The sequence below is a fragment of the Leptopilina heterotoma genome, unplaced genomic scaffold (assembly GCF_015476425.1).
Source record: "Leptopilina heterotoma isolate Lh14 unplaced genomic scaffold, ASM1547642v1 Lhet_107, whole genome shotgun sequence".
Taxonomy (NCBI): Eukaryota; Metazoa; Arthropoda; class Insecta; order Hymenoptera; family Figitidae; genus Leptopilina; species Leptopilina heterotoma.
The window spans coordinates 673,531-690,320 of NW_025110824.1; the positions used below are offsets into that span (position 1 = coordinate 673,531).

At 28.6% G+C, this 16,790-nt stretch overlaps 1 protein-coding gene across 2 annotated transcripts in view; it reads right to left on the minus strand.

The window, feature by feature from the left end:
* The window catches only part of LOC122502411 (probable ATP-dependent RNA helicase DDX43), a 40,746-nt gene extending 24,709 nt beyond the window's left edge, over window positions 1-16,037 (minus strand). Inside the window, exons 1-5 of one of the 2 annotated variants that reach the window (XM_043612453.1) lie at window positions 15,880-16,032; window positions 15,369-15,626; window positions 13,363-13,780; window positions 12,771-13,280; window positions 11,886-12,101 (exon numbers count right to left, since the gene is read on the minus strand). In XM_043612453.1, the coding sequence (XP_043468388.1) occupies window positions 11,886-12,101; window positions 12,771-13,280; window positions 13,363-13,779 (1,143 nt within the window). In that variant the 5' untranslated portion in view covers window position 13,780; window positions 15,369-15,626; window positions 15,880-16,032. Of the gene's footprint in view, window positions 1-11,885; window positions 12,102-12,770; window positions 13,281-13,362; window positions 13,781-15,368; window positions 15,627-15,879 lie in introns of both variants that reach the window. The other variant, XM_043612446.1, reaches the window with a different exon arrangement.
* Between the last annotated feature and the right edge of the window lie 753 nt (window positions 16,038-16,790).

Consider the following 16,790-nt stretch of genomic DNA (forward strand, 5'->3'; position numbering starts at 1 on the left):
AAAAACATATGCACAGTTTTAAATACATCTAAAGTAATATGTGCCCCAATTTTGGAGCAAATTAAATAAGAAACTTTGGAGAAATTAATGATTTGACCAGCGACATATTTTTCGTACTACACCAGTATCACAAGTATCCAACAATTATTTTGCTTAGATAGTTCAAAATAAAAATAAAAATCACGCACATAAAATTTGAATTACTATTCAATTGTGCCTCTTATTTCAAATTTTTTCATTTAGTTTTTAAAAGTTTATTTTATAAAACCATTTTGATTTGACCAGCGACACAAAAACTGAGGGACACTTTTTAGAAGATTATATCTTTCATAATTTTTACTTTTAATTTTTTTTAAGTTTGTTTATGGAATTCTTAAGATATTTTTATATAGTTTATAACAGTAAAAAACGTGTTTTCCAAAAAAATCTTATTTAAACAGTTAAAATACTTTTAGAAAAAGTGAAAGTGACACTTGCAAACTCATGGTATTGTGAACTTTAATAAAGAAAAACATAGAAAAAATAAACAAAATAATTTATATCAATGGTTAAATCTTAATCCTTATTTTCTTTTTAAAAACATGTAAATATTTCAAAATCGTTAGTTTTTATATTTAGGCTGTTTAAGTGAAAATAATGTGAGGGACATAAAGGTTAAAAGTTCCAGAGATTCGCCCATATCTCTAGAACCTTTAACTTTTCAATGAGAAAAAATTTGTTAATTTTTTTTTAGCACAGTATTAAAACTCTGGCTACATAAACTTTAAGAAATAAGCTTTCAAAATATGCAAGTGGACAGATAAAATGATTCGTCTTCAAAAAGTTATAAACTATTTAAAATTGCGAATTATTTTTAACGTGCAACAAAAAAATATTTAACAGGTGTTTTTTTTAGAATCGGAAACATTTGAAAGTAATTAACTAAGGGGTCAAACCATGTTATTTCAACTAAAGTGATCGCCGATTAATTTTAAAAAATTGTAATATTCTACAGGAATGATACTGATGTTAGGGTAGAGTGGGGTAAAAAAGCCATGGTGTAAAAAAGCCATTTGAGTTTTATTTAAAAACTATTAAGCCGATTTATCAGCTGTTTAGAATATAAATACTATTAGGTAATACGCAACTTTTGAATCTAGTTTGAATGTTGTACCTAGATTAATATTGTTTTTATTGTAATTTTAATTTTTTGTTGCTTTTTTGAAAACATTTTGGTGAACTTTTCAAACATATTACAGTCTGATTAAGTGAACGAATAATAAAAATAAATGTTTGTACATAAGGAGAAAAGTATACCGAAAACGTATACAATGTTAATTTTTGGAAATTGAACTGAATTAACAATTTATTTTTGCTTTTTTTAATAACTAGTCTTGGGTGTAAAAAAGCCAGGGCAAAAAATCCATTGAATATTTTGTGAAATTCACTTGTTTTCTATTTAAACTAACCTTCTTATTTTACAAAATTTCTCGTGTTTATTTAATAAAATAAATTAAACACGACGAAAAAGTAGTTCAAAGTGCATTAAAAAAATAAACAATGAATAAACGGTTGCAACGAAATATGTTATCTGTGGTGAAACTTAAAGAGAACTTCTAAAAAAGGTACGAAAAATTGGCAGTGCAAATCGAAAACAGGTAAACTCTATATAATTTTCAATTTTGCTTGCTAAAAACTCTTTCATAATTATTAAAATATTTTTCAAATAAGACTATTTGTCATATAAATAAAGGGAAACTATAAAAATACCTAAATTGATAACATGTTTTGCTAAAATCGTAGGGTGGCTTTTTCACCCCACCAGGTGGTGCAAAAAAGCCACTTACAGTGCTTCCGTAAAACTCCTATAACTTAGTCCTTTCATGAGATAAAAAATATTTCCGTCAAGAATTTTCAAGCTTAATAACTAAACTTTCAATAACAATTGGAAATTTGAGAAAAAAATTTTAAATACAGATTTTACAGCATCAAAAGTAAAAATGTGGCTTTTTTACCCCACTCTACCCTACTATAATCACAAAATAAAAAGATTTTTTAAAAATAATTTTATATCTTTTGTAAAATATGAATTTTAAATATTAGAAATGCTGAAAACTGTCAAGTACAAAAATATAATACAAATTATTGGAATTTGTTTAGAATGTATAAATTTATTATTATAAATTGATATAAGCATTTAAAAATATAAAATAATAAATAAAATATTATTCCAAAGTTCATCATTAAATTAACCTATTTTTGGGATTTTTATTAACAAATAATGAGGAAAAGGGATTATAAAATTAGGTAAAAACTTACGGAATATTAAGAATTTGTGATGAACTTTCAGTTTTGGATAAAAGTTTTCTTCCAGTTTCTCGAAAAATAAAAAATATGTGTAAAATAAAATTGCTACTTTGCCCATTTTCTCGATTTTCAAGTGTGTTTAACTTCTCTGGAGAAAATCGGAAAATAATAAATAATAATTATACAAAGATATTTTCAATTGCATAAAAAATTGAAAATCAAAGAAGACAACCTTTCACTTTTTTGACTCGCATTCGGAAAAAAATTAACTAAAAATTCATATTAAAATTTATAATTATCTCTTATTAATACTAAAACAAAAATCCACTTTGATTTTTTCATTTTGCATACTTTATTTAAAAATAGAAGACTGCTTCTTTTACACCTAAAAACTCGAAATTCGGAGTAAATAGAAACAGAAGTTTCAACAATATTTCTTATAATAGAAAGAGAGAAAATAAGAGAAAATGAGAGAGAACAAAACTTTATTTGTGTAATGTGTTTCAACTTTTGGCATGGTTTATTTTTAAACTTATGTAATGCATTATTATTTACTAGTTTCAATTATTTTATAACTAACACCATTTTTTATTAATGCTTTGTATATTTTAACATTTCCATACTTAAAATTGATTTTTTTTTAATTTTGTAAGAAATAATCATCAGCTTCTAAAATTTAGAAAAGATGAAAAATTTAGGGGTTAATAAAAATAGTTGATTATTATTGCGATTTAATGATAGGGGAGACCGGGGCGTAATGGCTAACTTTTTACTCTTTGTTGTTTTACTCGAACATTTTTGTTCTAATTGAATGTTTATCATCCAGAAAAGTTACTCTGGTATCTCAGCTTTCTTTTAAGACTACAAACGTCCTGATATGACTCTTACTTTTTATTCTACAACAGTTTTTCTAGAGCAATGCAGAGCTCCAAAATACGGCCCGAGCCGGGGCGTAATGGATAACTCCCGGGGCGTAATGAATAATGATTGCTAATTATTATCTACAGTTTCTAATCTTATTGTATATTGTAAATTAAGGTTCCTGGGTATTCCGTGAATGCTATTTTTATTCAGCAATACTTCAACTATCGCTTTTTCAATAATATTCTGTGATATTGGCACTCTCTCAATTTTTTTTGTAATTTCTCATTAAAATCGTAGTTTGAAATCTACTATTTGTAAGTTTTAGACCAAAACTTTAAAATTTTGTTAAAAACACCTAAACATACTTAAACTAAGTGACAAGTAACCGCGAAAACAAACCTACACTTCGCCGATATGGTAGGTTGCTTTTTATACATAGCGTATTGCATTAGCCAACGCGCCCCGGGGGTACTCGGCAAATATTTGGCTTATTTTTAACAATACCGGAAGTGTAAATCAAAAATCTCGAATTGTCCCTTAAAAACAAACGTGTCAAGATCGAAACCTCATTTCAGTTTTTTTTTTAAAGGTATTTTTGAAAAAAATAGAACGAAAAAACGAAAATTTTGAAAAGTTACTTTCGTATGTCAAAAATAGTTTTTCTACTATATTTCTTACAATAATGAATAAATATTAATGAAACTTCCGACAAACTTGCAGTATGCCAAGTACAATAACTTGTCTATTGTGCGAAATTATTACAATTTACGGTTTTTAAACAAATTACAATTATTCATTACGCCCCTTAGCCATTACGCCCCGGTCTCCCCTACCCATATTTTTTACTAGAGGAGACTGGGGCGAAAGGTTAAATTTTGCATAAATGATTTTTTTTAGACAATATAATCCGCTTAGATGCAAATATTTATATATCAATATTGTAGGGCAACTTGTCCTCTACAACTTTCAATAAAAAAGTTTCTGATATTTTAGCATAAAATACATGTTTTGTCCTTTTTTGAAAATTTTATTTTTTTTAACTTTTCGCCCCATGCTGGGGCGAAAAGTTAAATGGCTGGGGCTAAATATTAAATTCTATTTCTAGCCGACTAAAACTATTTTCTGATAGGTGTGAAGTAGTAGATAAGTTAAAGTATACGTAAACAAGTAATTTAGTTAATAAAAGATCTGTGTTTATTTAGCAAAAGCTTTAGAACAGTTATAAAGTTAATAAATTAAAATTTCAAAAAAAAAAAAAATTTTCGTTTATTTCACGTGAACGGTCTTGTTTTTTGACAGAGTACTTGCCTAATGTCAAATAAATAATTTTTAAACAAATAAACCCGAAAAAAACGAAAAAATGTAAAAATACATTTAACATTTCGCCCCAGGGTGCATTTTTGGCTTTAACAACAAATATAAAAAATCTGACTAAAGATATTTATCAAATACCTTTAGGTATCTCTTCAGGGGACCCAAATAAGGACCTGAAAAAATCGCGATGAGAATAAATTCAAAAAATATACTTAAAAGTTGATATTTTCTTTTACAAAAAAATTTTGAAAAGTAGGGCGAAAACAAACTTTAAATATGGACACCACAAAAATGAACAGAATGTCACATAGCATTGCAATAGGTATGTTTTCGTTGCCTGCACTAAGTGTAACTTTTACACCACCTCAAGAGTAGGTGCAGAAAGTGTAGCGAAATGTATGGTAAAATTACGTCACATCCGGCAAAGAGAACAGCATAGTGCAGGTTAGGTGTTAAAGTGTAAGAAGTGCAGGCAACGAAAACATACCTAATGCTCTAACTATTTCCGTTCGAAAGATAATGAATTTTAACTGTTTTCACGCAGTTAAACCTTTCGCCCCAGTCTCTCCTACCCCATAAAATTGTTCCACGGAAGTGAAATAAGCAAAAAAACCGAAAGTATTCCGACTTAATGATAGATCGTCCAACGTCCTTCCGGCAGGACGAAAAAGACTCAGGTGAGTCCCTCCGAAATCACTAAAGAAAACTAACATGGATCCAGATAAATAAAAAATGATATATATCATTGGAAAGGTAACGAAACAAGCTTTTAGCGCATATAAATATCGAGCTTGTAAGTTCAAAACTAAGGGCTGGGTAGTTTGAAGAAGTTACATGTTCCAAAAATTCACATAATTTTTAGTCACAGAATGACGAAGCCCGGTCCTGCCGGCAGGACGCTTTTCGCTTTATTTAAGAGAGTGCCTAGCCCAGGTTTATAAATTTAAAGACTCGATATTTACATCATTTGAAAGCTTGTTTCATTACCTTTCCAACGATATATTTAGTTTTATATTTATCTGCTTCCATATTAATTTTATAGAGCAATTTCGAAGGGACTCGCGCCTGAGTCTATACTCAAATATACTGAAAAATATTAAAAATGAATTTTTTTTTAATTAAAAAATTAGGTTTCATTCTTTGAACGTTTCTGAAGAGAAAGAGACCTGTCCGGTCAAAAAATATTGATTTTTGGGGATTTTACATTAAATTTACGAAAAAATGTTTTTTTCACTGTTTAAAAACATAGCAAGTTTGAAGGCTTTGAAAAATGGTTTAAATTATTATTTTAAAAAGTCAAAAATATGGATTTTTTCGTCTTTTCGTCTACTTTAATCCCAAGGAGTGCCAGAAAAGAAAAGTTGAATTCCCTTTTTTTAAAAGCCTTTTTTTCGGAACATCCTTCCGGCAGGACGGGCGTTTGGACGATTTATCATTAAAAGAAAAAACTTGTTATTGGTGACACTTAGCAAATCTGTTTCTATTTACCCCAACTGACCCTAATAGTAATCAATTAGTTAATAAATAAATTCTTTTTCTTTATTTATACATCCTTGTTAATATACAATTTTAATGAAATTTCTCATAAAAATTCGATTATTTTAAAAAAATTGACAAATAGGTACTTCATGAAAATTGAATTGCATTCGATAGAATTTTAATAAAATTCCACGAAAAACTTAAATTATTTTCGGAAAATTTAATAAAATTCTTAGCAATATTTCAATTACTTTCATAATCACAGGACCACAAAAGGAAATTGAGGTGGACATGTTCTAAAGCATAGGTGAGCTTTATGTTTTTGGGGTCGCTGATTACGATGTCGGTGTCCGTATGACCCCATCACGTCAGCATCAAGGTCAACTCAAGGTCGAACACCACATTTTGCAATATTTAATTTTTTGACCCCGAATTTTCCGCTCTTCCGAAAGAGCGGAAAATTTTACGTCCGAATACGTTTTAACAATTTTTATGAGCCAACCTTTCAAGATCAATTCAAGGTCATCTAGAAGATCAAATTTTGATTTCATTCTCTTGTCCGAAAAGTTAGCTAGGAATGGATTGTAAAACAAATTGCTTATTATGCTTTTGGGGTTGGTTCATAAAAATAGTCAAAACGTATTCGGACGTAAAATTTTCCGCTCTTTCCAAATCTGGGGTCAAAAAAATTAAATATTGCAAAATGAGGTGTTTGACCTTGAGTTGATCTTGATGCTGACGTGATATGGCCATACGGACACCGGCATCGTAACCAGCGACCTCAAAAACATGAAGGTCACCTATGCTTAGAACATGTCCACCTCAATTTCCCTTAGTGGTCCTGAGATAATTAAGGGGTGGTTACCGTTCTCAATGGTGAAAAATGCATGAAGTAGGGGAATTTTTTTTTTTCATATGCGGAAATATTTTTGGAATTGCAGTTTTTTTTATTTAAATAGCCCATAATTATATAATCTTTTAACATATTTAGGGGAGAGTCTCCAGTTGTGACACCTCCAGTTGTGAGACAGTCAATTTTTTTTAACATGCAATATTAAAAAGCTGATTGGTTTATATAAAAACATTTCTTTTTATATTTATTTATTTATATTTTTATTTATAAAAATAATTGAATTTTCGCAAAGAAGTTTACAATTTATAACAAGCTGTAAATCCAGATGTTCATTACATGAACATTTTGCTTCCTCTTTACGATCATCAAAAAAAATTTGCTTCCTCGTAGAGGAAGCATTAACTATAAGTATATTTAATTTTTAAATCAATTTAACATTTATAAAATAAAGTTCATTCGTCTTAATAGAAAGAATACAATTTTCTTATACAATTCGTTAAACCTCTTCGAGTTATCGTGTTCACAAAAATCGGGATCCACACACACACATACATCCGGACAATTGTTCAGGGTCTTATATAACATAGTCCTATATGGGCGAATCTCTGGAACTTTTAACCTTTATGTCCCTCACATTATTTTCACTTAAGGTAGTAGTCGCGCTGCTGGCTCTGGCCAAAGGTTTACCGGGCCGCTTACTAGAGTGGGGCAGTGAGAGTGAGAGAGACAGTTTAACTCCCTACTCTATTCGTTCGTATGAAAATTCGTATAATTTAGTTATTTTTTTAACTTTCTGTCAATATATTTATAGTTTGGTGCGGTCAAAAAATGTCATGTTTTTTCTATTCATTTGTTTCATCTAATTGAATGCTTTGGTAGTTTTATTTCAAAATCTGACGATTAGTTATCATATAAATAATTATTAAACAAAATTAATACATGCATTGGGTGCTCCCTCCATGCAAAATGTATGAACTTTGAATTCATTTTTTTAAGCTTTGAAACGGTCAAAATTAATGAAATTGGTCTCATTCTGTAGATAAATACTTCAGGAATAAGTATGCAAAATTTGAAAAAAATCTGACGAAAACCATTTTACGCGACTAATACCTTAAACAGCCTAAATATAAAAACTAATGATTTTTAAATATTTACATGTTTTTAAAAAAGAAAATAAGGATTACGATTTAACCATTGATATAAATTATTTTGTTTATTTTTTCTATGTTTTTCTTTATTAAAGTTCACAATACCATGATTTTGCAAGTGTCACTTTCACTTTTTCTAAAAGTATTTTAACTCTTTAAATAAGGTTTTTTTGGAAAACACGTTTTTTACTGTTATAAACTATTATAAATATCTTAATAATTCCATAAACAAACTTAAAAAAATAAAAAGTAAAAATTAATAAAAGCTATAATCTTCTAAAAAGTGTCCCTCAGTTTTTGTGTCGCTGGTCAAATCAAAATGGTTTTATAAAATAAACATTAAAAAACTAAATGAAAAAATTTGAAATAAGAGGCACAATTGAATTGTAATTCGAATTTTATGTGCGTGATTTTTATTTTTATTTTGAACTATATTTTAAGCAATATAATTGTTGGATACTTGTGATACTGGTGTAGTACGGAAAATATGTCGCTGGTCAAATCATTAATTTCTCCAAAGTTTCTTATTTAATTTGCTCCAAAATTGGGGCACATATTACTTTAGATGTATTTAAAACTGTGCGTATGTTTTTATTTATTCTAATTCTTTTTTAATTATTTTTTTTACGTGGATATTCAAATTGTCGCTCGTCAAATATGTCGCTTGGTCAAATCAATCGTTTTCCAATCAATCTGAAGTTTCGCATTTATTTGTTCCATGTTATTTATCACGAAGTAACCAAAAATGTAATAAAAAGTGACAAAATGAAAGAAAATCAGAAAAAAGAAAATAAAAAGCGAGAAAAAGGAAACGCGGAATGAAAAATTTATCAAAGGAAGGCACTTAAGTAATATTTATTTATTATTTATTAAATGTTCATGAAACTGTTAGTGTTTCTCAAGGTTATATTAAGATCCTCGATATTTTTTCCAAAACAATTCAGCCAATCAAATAATTAGAAAAGTTCATGTTACTAATTCAAATAATTATACGTAAAAAATTTTCATTAAATTTTTTTATTGGGATTTTGTCCTTATTAGTTGTATTAAACGTTTATTATATTTATTTTCATGTTTATTTATGTTTTTGTGATACTGAGAAATAACTTACTTAAGTGTAGGAGATAAAATGTTTATGTATATCTTGTTACAGATTTAGATAACCTAACATTATTTTCTTTCCAAAAATTTATATTTTAAAATAGAAGGCAACCAAATAATGGTTGTACAGTAATAAAAATGAAATTTATTTTGGTCGAAGATATAATATTAAAAATATCAAAATTGTGCTCACAAAAATTTTTTTAAAAAAATTAAAATTCAAATGTTAAAGTTTTCAGAGATTTGCCCATATAGAAGAAAATTTGATTAAAGGATTTTTAAAAGTTTTGTAAAATAGACGACTACAAAGTTTCCTCCACGAGGAAGCAAAAATGATTAAATTGTTTAGAAGAATTTTTCACAAATTTTCAGATTGAATGTTTTGAAAAAATTTTATTAAAAATTTTGAAAATAATTGAAATTTTCCAAAGAATTTTGTTCTTTATGAAAATAATTGAATTTTATCAGAATTTTTGAATACAATTGAATGTTTCGAAAGAATTTTGTTAAAAATTTTGAAAATAAGTGAATTTAATCGAAAAATTTTATTAAAACATAAAAATTGAAAATAATTAATTTTTTTTAAAGAATTTTATAAGAACTGTTGAAAATAATTGAATTTAATTAATCAGGGTGTCTAGCGAATCGTCAATTTAAAATTCCCGGGTTTTTCCCGGTTTTTTCCCGGGTTCTTGAATAATTTTCCCGGATATTCACAAAGGATTTAAAAACATATTTAAATGTTTATCAATAACATTATTTACGTAATTAAATATTGTTTTTATTAAATTACAATGATTAAAGTTATACAATAATTTCTAAAAACTTGACATAGAATATAAAAATTTCACTTATAAAAATTTCTCAACTTTATAATATAATTGTCAATTCAGGGGAATTTAAGAAAAACTTTTTTTGAAAAAAAAAATTCCGCTCGGTACATACATTATACCCTTTGAAATACTTGTAAAATTTAATTAATTTCTCAAACCATGAATTGCACATTATAATGTTTACATAGAATTAAACTAGAATATTTAAGCTTTATTTTTACATAAGTTTCAAGAAAATCGGATGCGACGTGTTTTGAGATATTCAAAAAGGTTATCTTTCAAACTTAATTTTTTTCATAAATTCTATTATTTAAAAAAAAAAATTTCTACCATTATAAAGTTGAGAAATTTTTGTTTTAAAACCACTAATAGTAAATAAAGTTTGGCTTCAATAAATATAAGAAATAATGATTTAAAAATTGCCTTACAATGTCAATTGTTTATAAGGAGGATCGTTTTGAAATGGAATGCCCCGTATTTAGTTTTAAAAAGTAAAATCTTTGCCTTTCCTATATCACAGAAGATTCTCAATTTCTTCTTATAAAATTTGTTACGTATTGTATACCTATAAATTGTTATATAAAAATAATAATAGTACAAATCCTTTAACTTTTATAATATAACCTATACTAAAGTTAGTTTTAAATAAAATTTAAGTTATTATTTTTACTACTGCTTCATACTATCAATTTACCCTTGACGATTTTGAAAAAAATTATAATTTTTTATATACATAATTCAAAAAATACCCTATAAATAGAAAATTCCCGGGTTTTTCCCGGTTTTTTGAGGTCGAACCAAATTCCCGGGTTTTTCCCGATTTCCCGGTTCGCTAGACACCCTGTTAATATTTTAAAAAATAATTGTATTCTTCAGAAGAATTTTCTTATTAATGGAAATAATTGAATTCCTCCAAAGAATTTTATCAAAACCAAAAATTCTAATACACTCGAATCTTGATATAAATAACGAGTCTCGATATAACGAGCTCTTAATACAACGAACTGTCAACTCTCGTTACAACGAGAAATATTTCTCCTCTTTTATCCCCACTATTTGAAAACATTTGAGCATCGTTTTTTTTGCACATGACATTAATTACAGTTACTCAACTTCACACAAATAAATTGTTTAAGAGTGGGGCCCCCTCACGCAGTCGTTATATTGAGATTTTCGGATCCCTCACTTCTCGTTATATCAAGATTCGAGTGTACCTACTTCAAAACCCCTCGAAAAGTTAATAATTAATTTTCAATTATTTTGTTTTTTTATGTTTAGTTTAAGCTACTAAGAAGTGTAAGGATATAGTCGTAGGTAATGTGTGTTGTCTGTTTGTTTGTGTACAGAATAATTGTTTGTGTGTGATTGTGACCAAAATTTTAAAAGGAAAGATAAGAGTAGTCTGTACTTCGGAGTGCGTGCGAACGGTTGGACTTTTGAAATTACCTTACAATAAATTATATTCATTTTAATTGTTTTGTTTTAATGTGCCATCCTCTCACAGAAGTTAGAATTTAGTTTTTGAACTAAAAGAAATTTATTCCTACACTGAGAGACCTTTGGGACTGTAGCGGAACAACGTATGTGACAGCAGCTCCACTATGGTTTTGGGTTGCTGCGGTACAATTTTGGGCGCGTGACAGTCCAAAATGTTGGTGAACAGCTCACCGAAGTAGTGGGGATGCCGCCTTTGGTTTGCAGCAAAACAAGTTTTGGACTATCACGCGCCCAAAATTGTACCGCAGCAACCCAAAAGTATAGTCCTGTAGTGTTCCACCAAAATGGTCAGTAGCAGCCTATCGAAAGTCTGCTGCCGACCCAAAGGTCTCTCAGTGTAAGGGTTAGGAATAAAGTTAAAGCGTGATACTTAGCTGACCCCCCTCCCACCCCTAAATGTATCACGTAATATGTGAATGACCCCTTAAGAGAAATTTCGCCAAATTGGAAAATAAAAAATGATAGGGCCACGATTGGTCAAATTCAATTCATAAAACAATTCTTGCTTACTTGAAATGCTTGTTCGAAAGTAGTCACGGGATTTGGAACTTTTAAATCTTTTATCTCAACGTCATTATCGAACATAAGCTTCGCCTCAATATTGTTGTTTGTCAACCTAAAATTGTCAACTTCTTCCTTCGTCATGCTCGCAACTTTTGGATCCTCTTTATAAAAATACTTTTTCAACGATGGCAACTTTGCCCACCTTTCCTTCTGCGCTTGTTCCTAGAAAAAAGAAAAAAATCGAATCTCTAATTTTCGTTGCTTATTAGTAGAGATGTGCAAAAAGCTCGAATGGCCGAGCCGAGCCCGAGCTGGATAAATGTATCGAGTACTCGGGTAAATTCGATAACTCGAGTGAATTCGAGTACTCGAATGAATTAAAAAAAAAACTATTAATAAGTAGTAAATTTCGAATTTATGCGAATTACTGAATCAATAAAGTAAATAAGTCTTCAATTTCAAAGTGCATTTCAATTTGCTAATTATAATATATGTGAAGATTATATGAATTTTCTTTAGAACTCGAATTTACTCAAGAGCTCGAGAAATTCGAGTACTCGATCATATCATACGAACTGATTAGGCTCGGCTCGGCTCGAAAAATGAAAAGCTCGATCAAACTTTAATCTTTTTGCACACCTCTACTTATTAGTAAAATTACAATCGCTTTAAAATTGAATAATTTATAAATTAAAAGGTTGATTTTAGAATGAGAATTCCTTCATTTTGTTCCTTTGAGAATCTATTAAAAAAAAAAATTATCTACCAGTTCGAAATAAGACAACTTTTTCTTAATAAAATAATTAAATAATAAATATTTAAATTTATCATTCGGTCGTCTTAGTTAAAAGAAAAAATTTGATAAACAAAAATATAATTGTGAGAACTTACGTATAATTCATTAGCTTTCGACCAGTCGAAATTGGAGAAATCTATTTCATTTGGATCTTTTGAGTCCTGCTGAGAAGTTTGATTACTTTCGGGAGATTTGGGTCGTTCATATTGTCGCTGTGAACTTTGATAATTATTCGAATCGGATTTTCGCGAATTCTGATAACTATCGGAATCGGATCGTCGTGAATTATGAAAATTGCCAGAATCGAATCGTCTTGAATCGTCTCGAGAGCCATGTGACTGATAACGATCGTCACTGTTTCTTTCATAATTCTTCGTGGAAGAATTTGATCCACGCTGAGGAGAATAATTAGAAGATCTGAATGACGGCGATTTCGATGATGATCTTCGTGATGATTGATTATTGTAATTTCGTTGCCCACGTTCTTGTGGTGGATTCATTCCAACATTCATGAGATCATCAATAAGTTGTTTTGCACTTATTTTCGCATCTTCAGCACCGGACAATGTCACAGACACTGTTTCGCTTGATCTGTCACCGTCGATCTGAAAATTTAATATTTATTATATTTTCATCTTTTTTGTGTAAGAAACAAGGGTCTTTAAAAGAATTTTAATTTTTTCTCACCGAAATTCGACATCCGCTTTGATTTTGAAGATCCTTTACGGTTGAGCCGCCTCTACCAATAAGTTTTCCAATTCTGAAGGTTTGAATTTGCAAAATGAGGTCTTCTGTACCGTCTGATGTGCTAAACTGTTTAGACTGACTGTAATTACTTTCAGAATTATATTGAGAGTTTCGACCGTACTGCTGTCTACCAGAGTTTGAATTTTCAGAATCATTATTTTGTCTTGACTGATTTTGCCGCCCGTAATTACTATTATCATCGTCTCGTCGTCCACGTCCTAGAGATCGACCTCCTCGGCCTCTTCTATCATCATTTTGTCTCCTATCATTATAACGCGACTGATTTGTAAATTCTCTTGAATACGATCGACTTTTCTTCGAATTATAATCGTCCTCGCTTTCCCAACTTTCAGACATTCTGGAAATACAACAAAATTATTCATTTTTTTATAATTTATAAATCATACATTCAGACCTCGGATCGACTTCAAGACGCAAAAAGAAGTCGAAAAATTATTATCTAAATTCAATTATTTAAAACTTCTTTCTTTTTTCACAGGAAATAAAATTTTAAAAATATGAAATTTAGTACCTAACTTCTAAAAATTACTTCCGAAATTCAATTATTTTCTACAATTTTTATCTAAACTTCGTCTCTAAATCAATTATTTTTAATAGTTTTTCCGAAGTTCTTCAAAAATTTAATTATTTAAATACAAAAATTAAATTTTTTATAAAAATTGTAACTGTCCATGTTTTTTTTAAACTTCTTAAGATATATGTATTTGAAAAAAAACTATAAAAAGTTTTAAAATTCATTTTTTGAAAATATTTTTAAATAATTTTTGAAAGATATTTTTAAATCAAATTCTTATTAAAAGTTTAACGAGAATTCAGTTATTTGAATACAAAAATAAGTAATTGATAGAATAATTAATTATTTCTTAAAATTAAATTCTTATAAAGAATTTTAATAACATTTTATTAAAACTTTAAAGAATAATTTAATTATTTCTTTAAATTAAATTCCTATAAAGAATTTTAATAACATTTTATTAAAATTTTAAAGAATAATTTAATAAAAATTGTATTAAAAATAAATTTATTACTGTAATAAATTTTAATTTTTATGAAACAAATTAAATTTTTTTGAGGAATTTTATAAAAATTATATTGAAAATAATTAACTTCTTTCAATGAATTCTATTAAAATTTTGAAAAATAATTAAACTTTCGAGGAATTCAATTAAAATTGCATTGAAAACAATTGAATTTTTAGGAAGATTTTTATTAAAATATTGAAAAATAATCAAATTTTTCCAAAATACCTATTGTATTAAAATTTAAAAAAAATAATTGAATTTATTCGAGAAATTTTATTAGGTAGGTATCTAAGATAAGAATAATTTCTTTCAGTAAATTTTATTAAAATGCTTGTAAATAAGTGATTTCATTGAAAAAAAAATTTTTTTCCAATTATATTTAAAATAATTGAGTTCTTGTGAAAATTTAATTATTTATTAAAATAACTGAATTTTTGTGAAGGATTTTATTAAAAATTGTAAAAAATTTTAATGTTATTATTTTTTATATATGTAAATTGAATTTTCAGAAATAATTATGTAATTCAATTTATTGAAAAGAATTGAATTTTAAAAAAATGTTGAATGAAAAAACTCTAATTACAAAATACGATATTATCAATAATTTGTTAAATTATTATTTAAATAAATATTAATTAAATTTAATCTAAAACGAACACAAGAGTAAAGCTAAACATCCAAGGACAACTAAACAAAAACGAAAGAATTTGAAACTCTAGCAGAGCATGAATCATAATTCTCAGAAATTATAGATTAAATGTATTTATCGCTGTCACAGTGAAATTTGTACCTAATAAAACTAAAACTAAAACAGAAATCAAATTAAAATGACCTAAAAGCCAAGAAGAATTTTTTAAAAATTTATATTATATAAATAAAAATGCAAACAAATCGATAACTAACTTGCGCTTCAGTTTTGTAGGTTAAATCCTGTACAGGTTAAATGAAAAATTAATTTTTATTTCTCCCGGATTTTTAGGATTTATTTATGCAAACTAATTAAACACTTTTTGTATGATCAAATCGGTGAGTGGAAGCAATTATAACTGTTCAAGAATAAACGTATTCACTGGTATTCACGAAGTTGGCTGATCGACCAGCAATATTCAACACAATTTACAAATGGCCGTTTGCACGCTTCAAAAATTTACAATAAAATTCCTGAAAAAAAACTTGAAAAATTAATCTAAACAAATTTAATCCAAACATATCTACAAACAAATTTAAACAATATAAACAATACGTCAGATATATTAATATAGATTTATATTTATAGAAAAATTCTTCCGATAATCAACAAAACTGCATATTTTTTGTATAAAAAAACGAAAAAAATCACGAGACAAGTTAAAGCCGGTAAATTATGATTTATAACAACAATATTGCAAAAAGAAATACGTTTTTTATTGATTACCTTATTTATTTATCGGGCAAAGTTTCGAATCAATAAATATCTTTTACAATTAAACAAAGAAACAACTTTAAAATAATTTTTTTTACAACGATGAAATTACTTTTCGTTTCACATGCTCTCGAATTTTCGATAAAGATGAGATGGGTATGTAAAGCAGGGATGTAAACCTAACATAAGGCCCTTTGTTGCGTAAATCACGTAAAAATGTGTTCGACTCGTTAAATTATCCCAGGCGGCACACTTCACGTTTTAGGGCCAGTTTCACCAACTGGCGGTTAGGCCGCAGTCCCATGGCAGCGTTTTGCGTTGCGTTGTGTTAGGCTGGAGTCCCATGGTAGCGTTTTGCGTTGCGTTTTGTAACTAGGCCATGAGTGTGAGAGAGATACAGATATATGTTTTCTCTATTTGCACTCATTGCCTAGTTACAAAACGCAACGTATAACTCTACCATGGGACTCCAGCCTTAAGGTACACTCTCACCTCTACGGCTGGAGTCCCATGACAGCGTTTTGCGTTGCGTTTTGTAACTAGGCAATGAGTGCAAATATAGCAAACATATATTTTCATCTCTCTCACACTCATGGCCTAGTTACAAAACGCAACGCAATACGCTGCCATGGGACTCCACCCTACTGCCTGCCTGCCTGCGCAGGCAGGCAGGCAGTAGAGGTGAGAGAGAAAAAACATTTAATTTGAATTTTCTGACTCTCTTACTCTTATGTGTTACCATGTCAACCTGCAGGCAGTAGGAGCTGTGCTAGCGCCTTTAAGGCCAACGCAGAATAGATCTTTAACCGGAACCGCAATCGTAACCGTTAAGGCCAACGCAGAATAGATCTGTAACCGGAACCGCAATCGTAAGCGTAACCGTAGGAATGAGTTAGAGAAGGATAAACAATATACCTATCCTT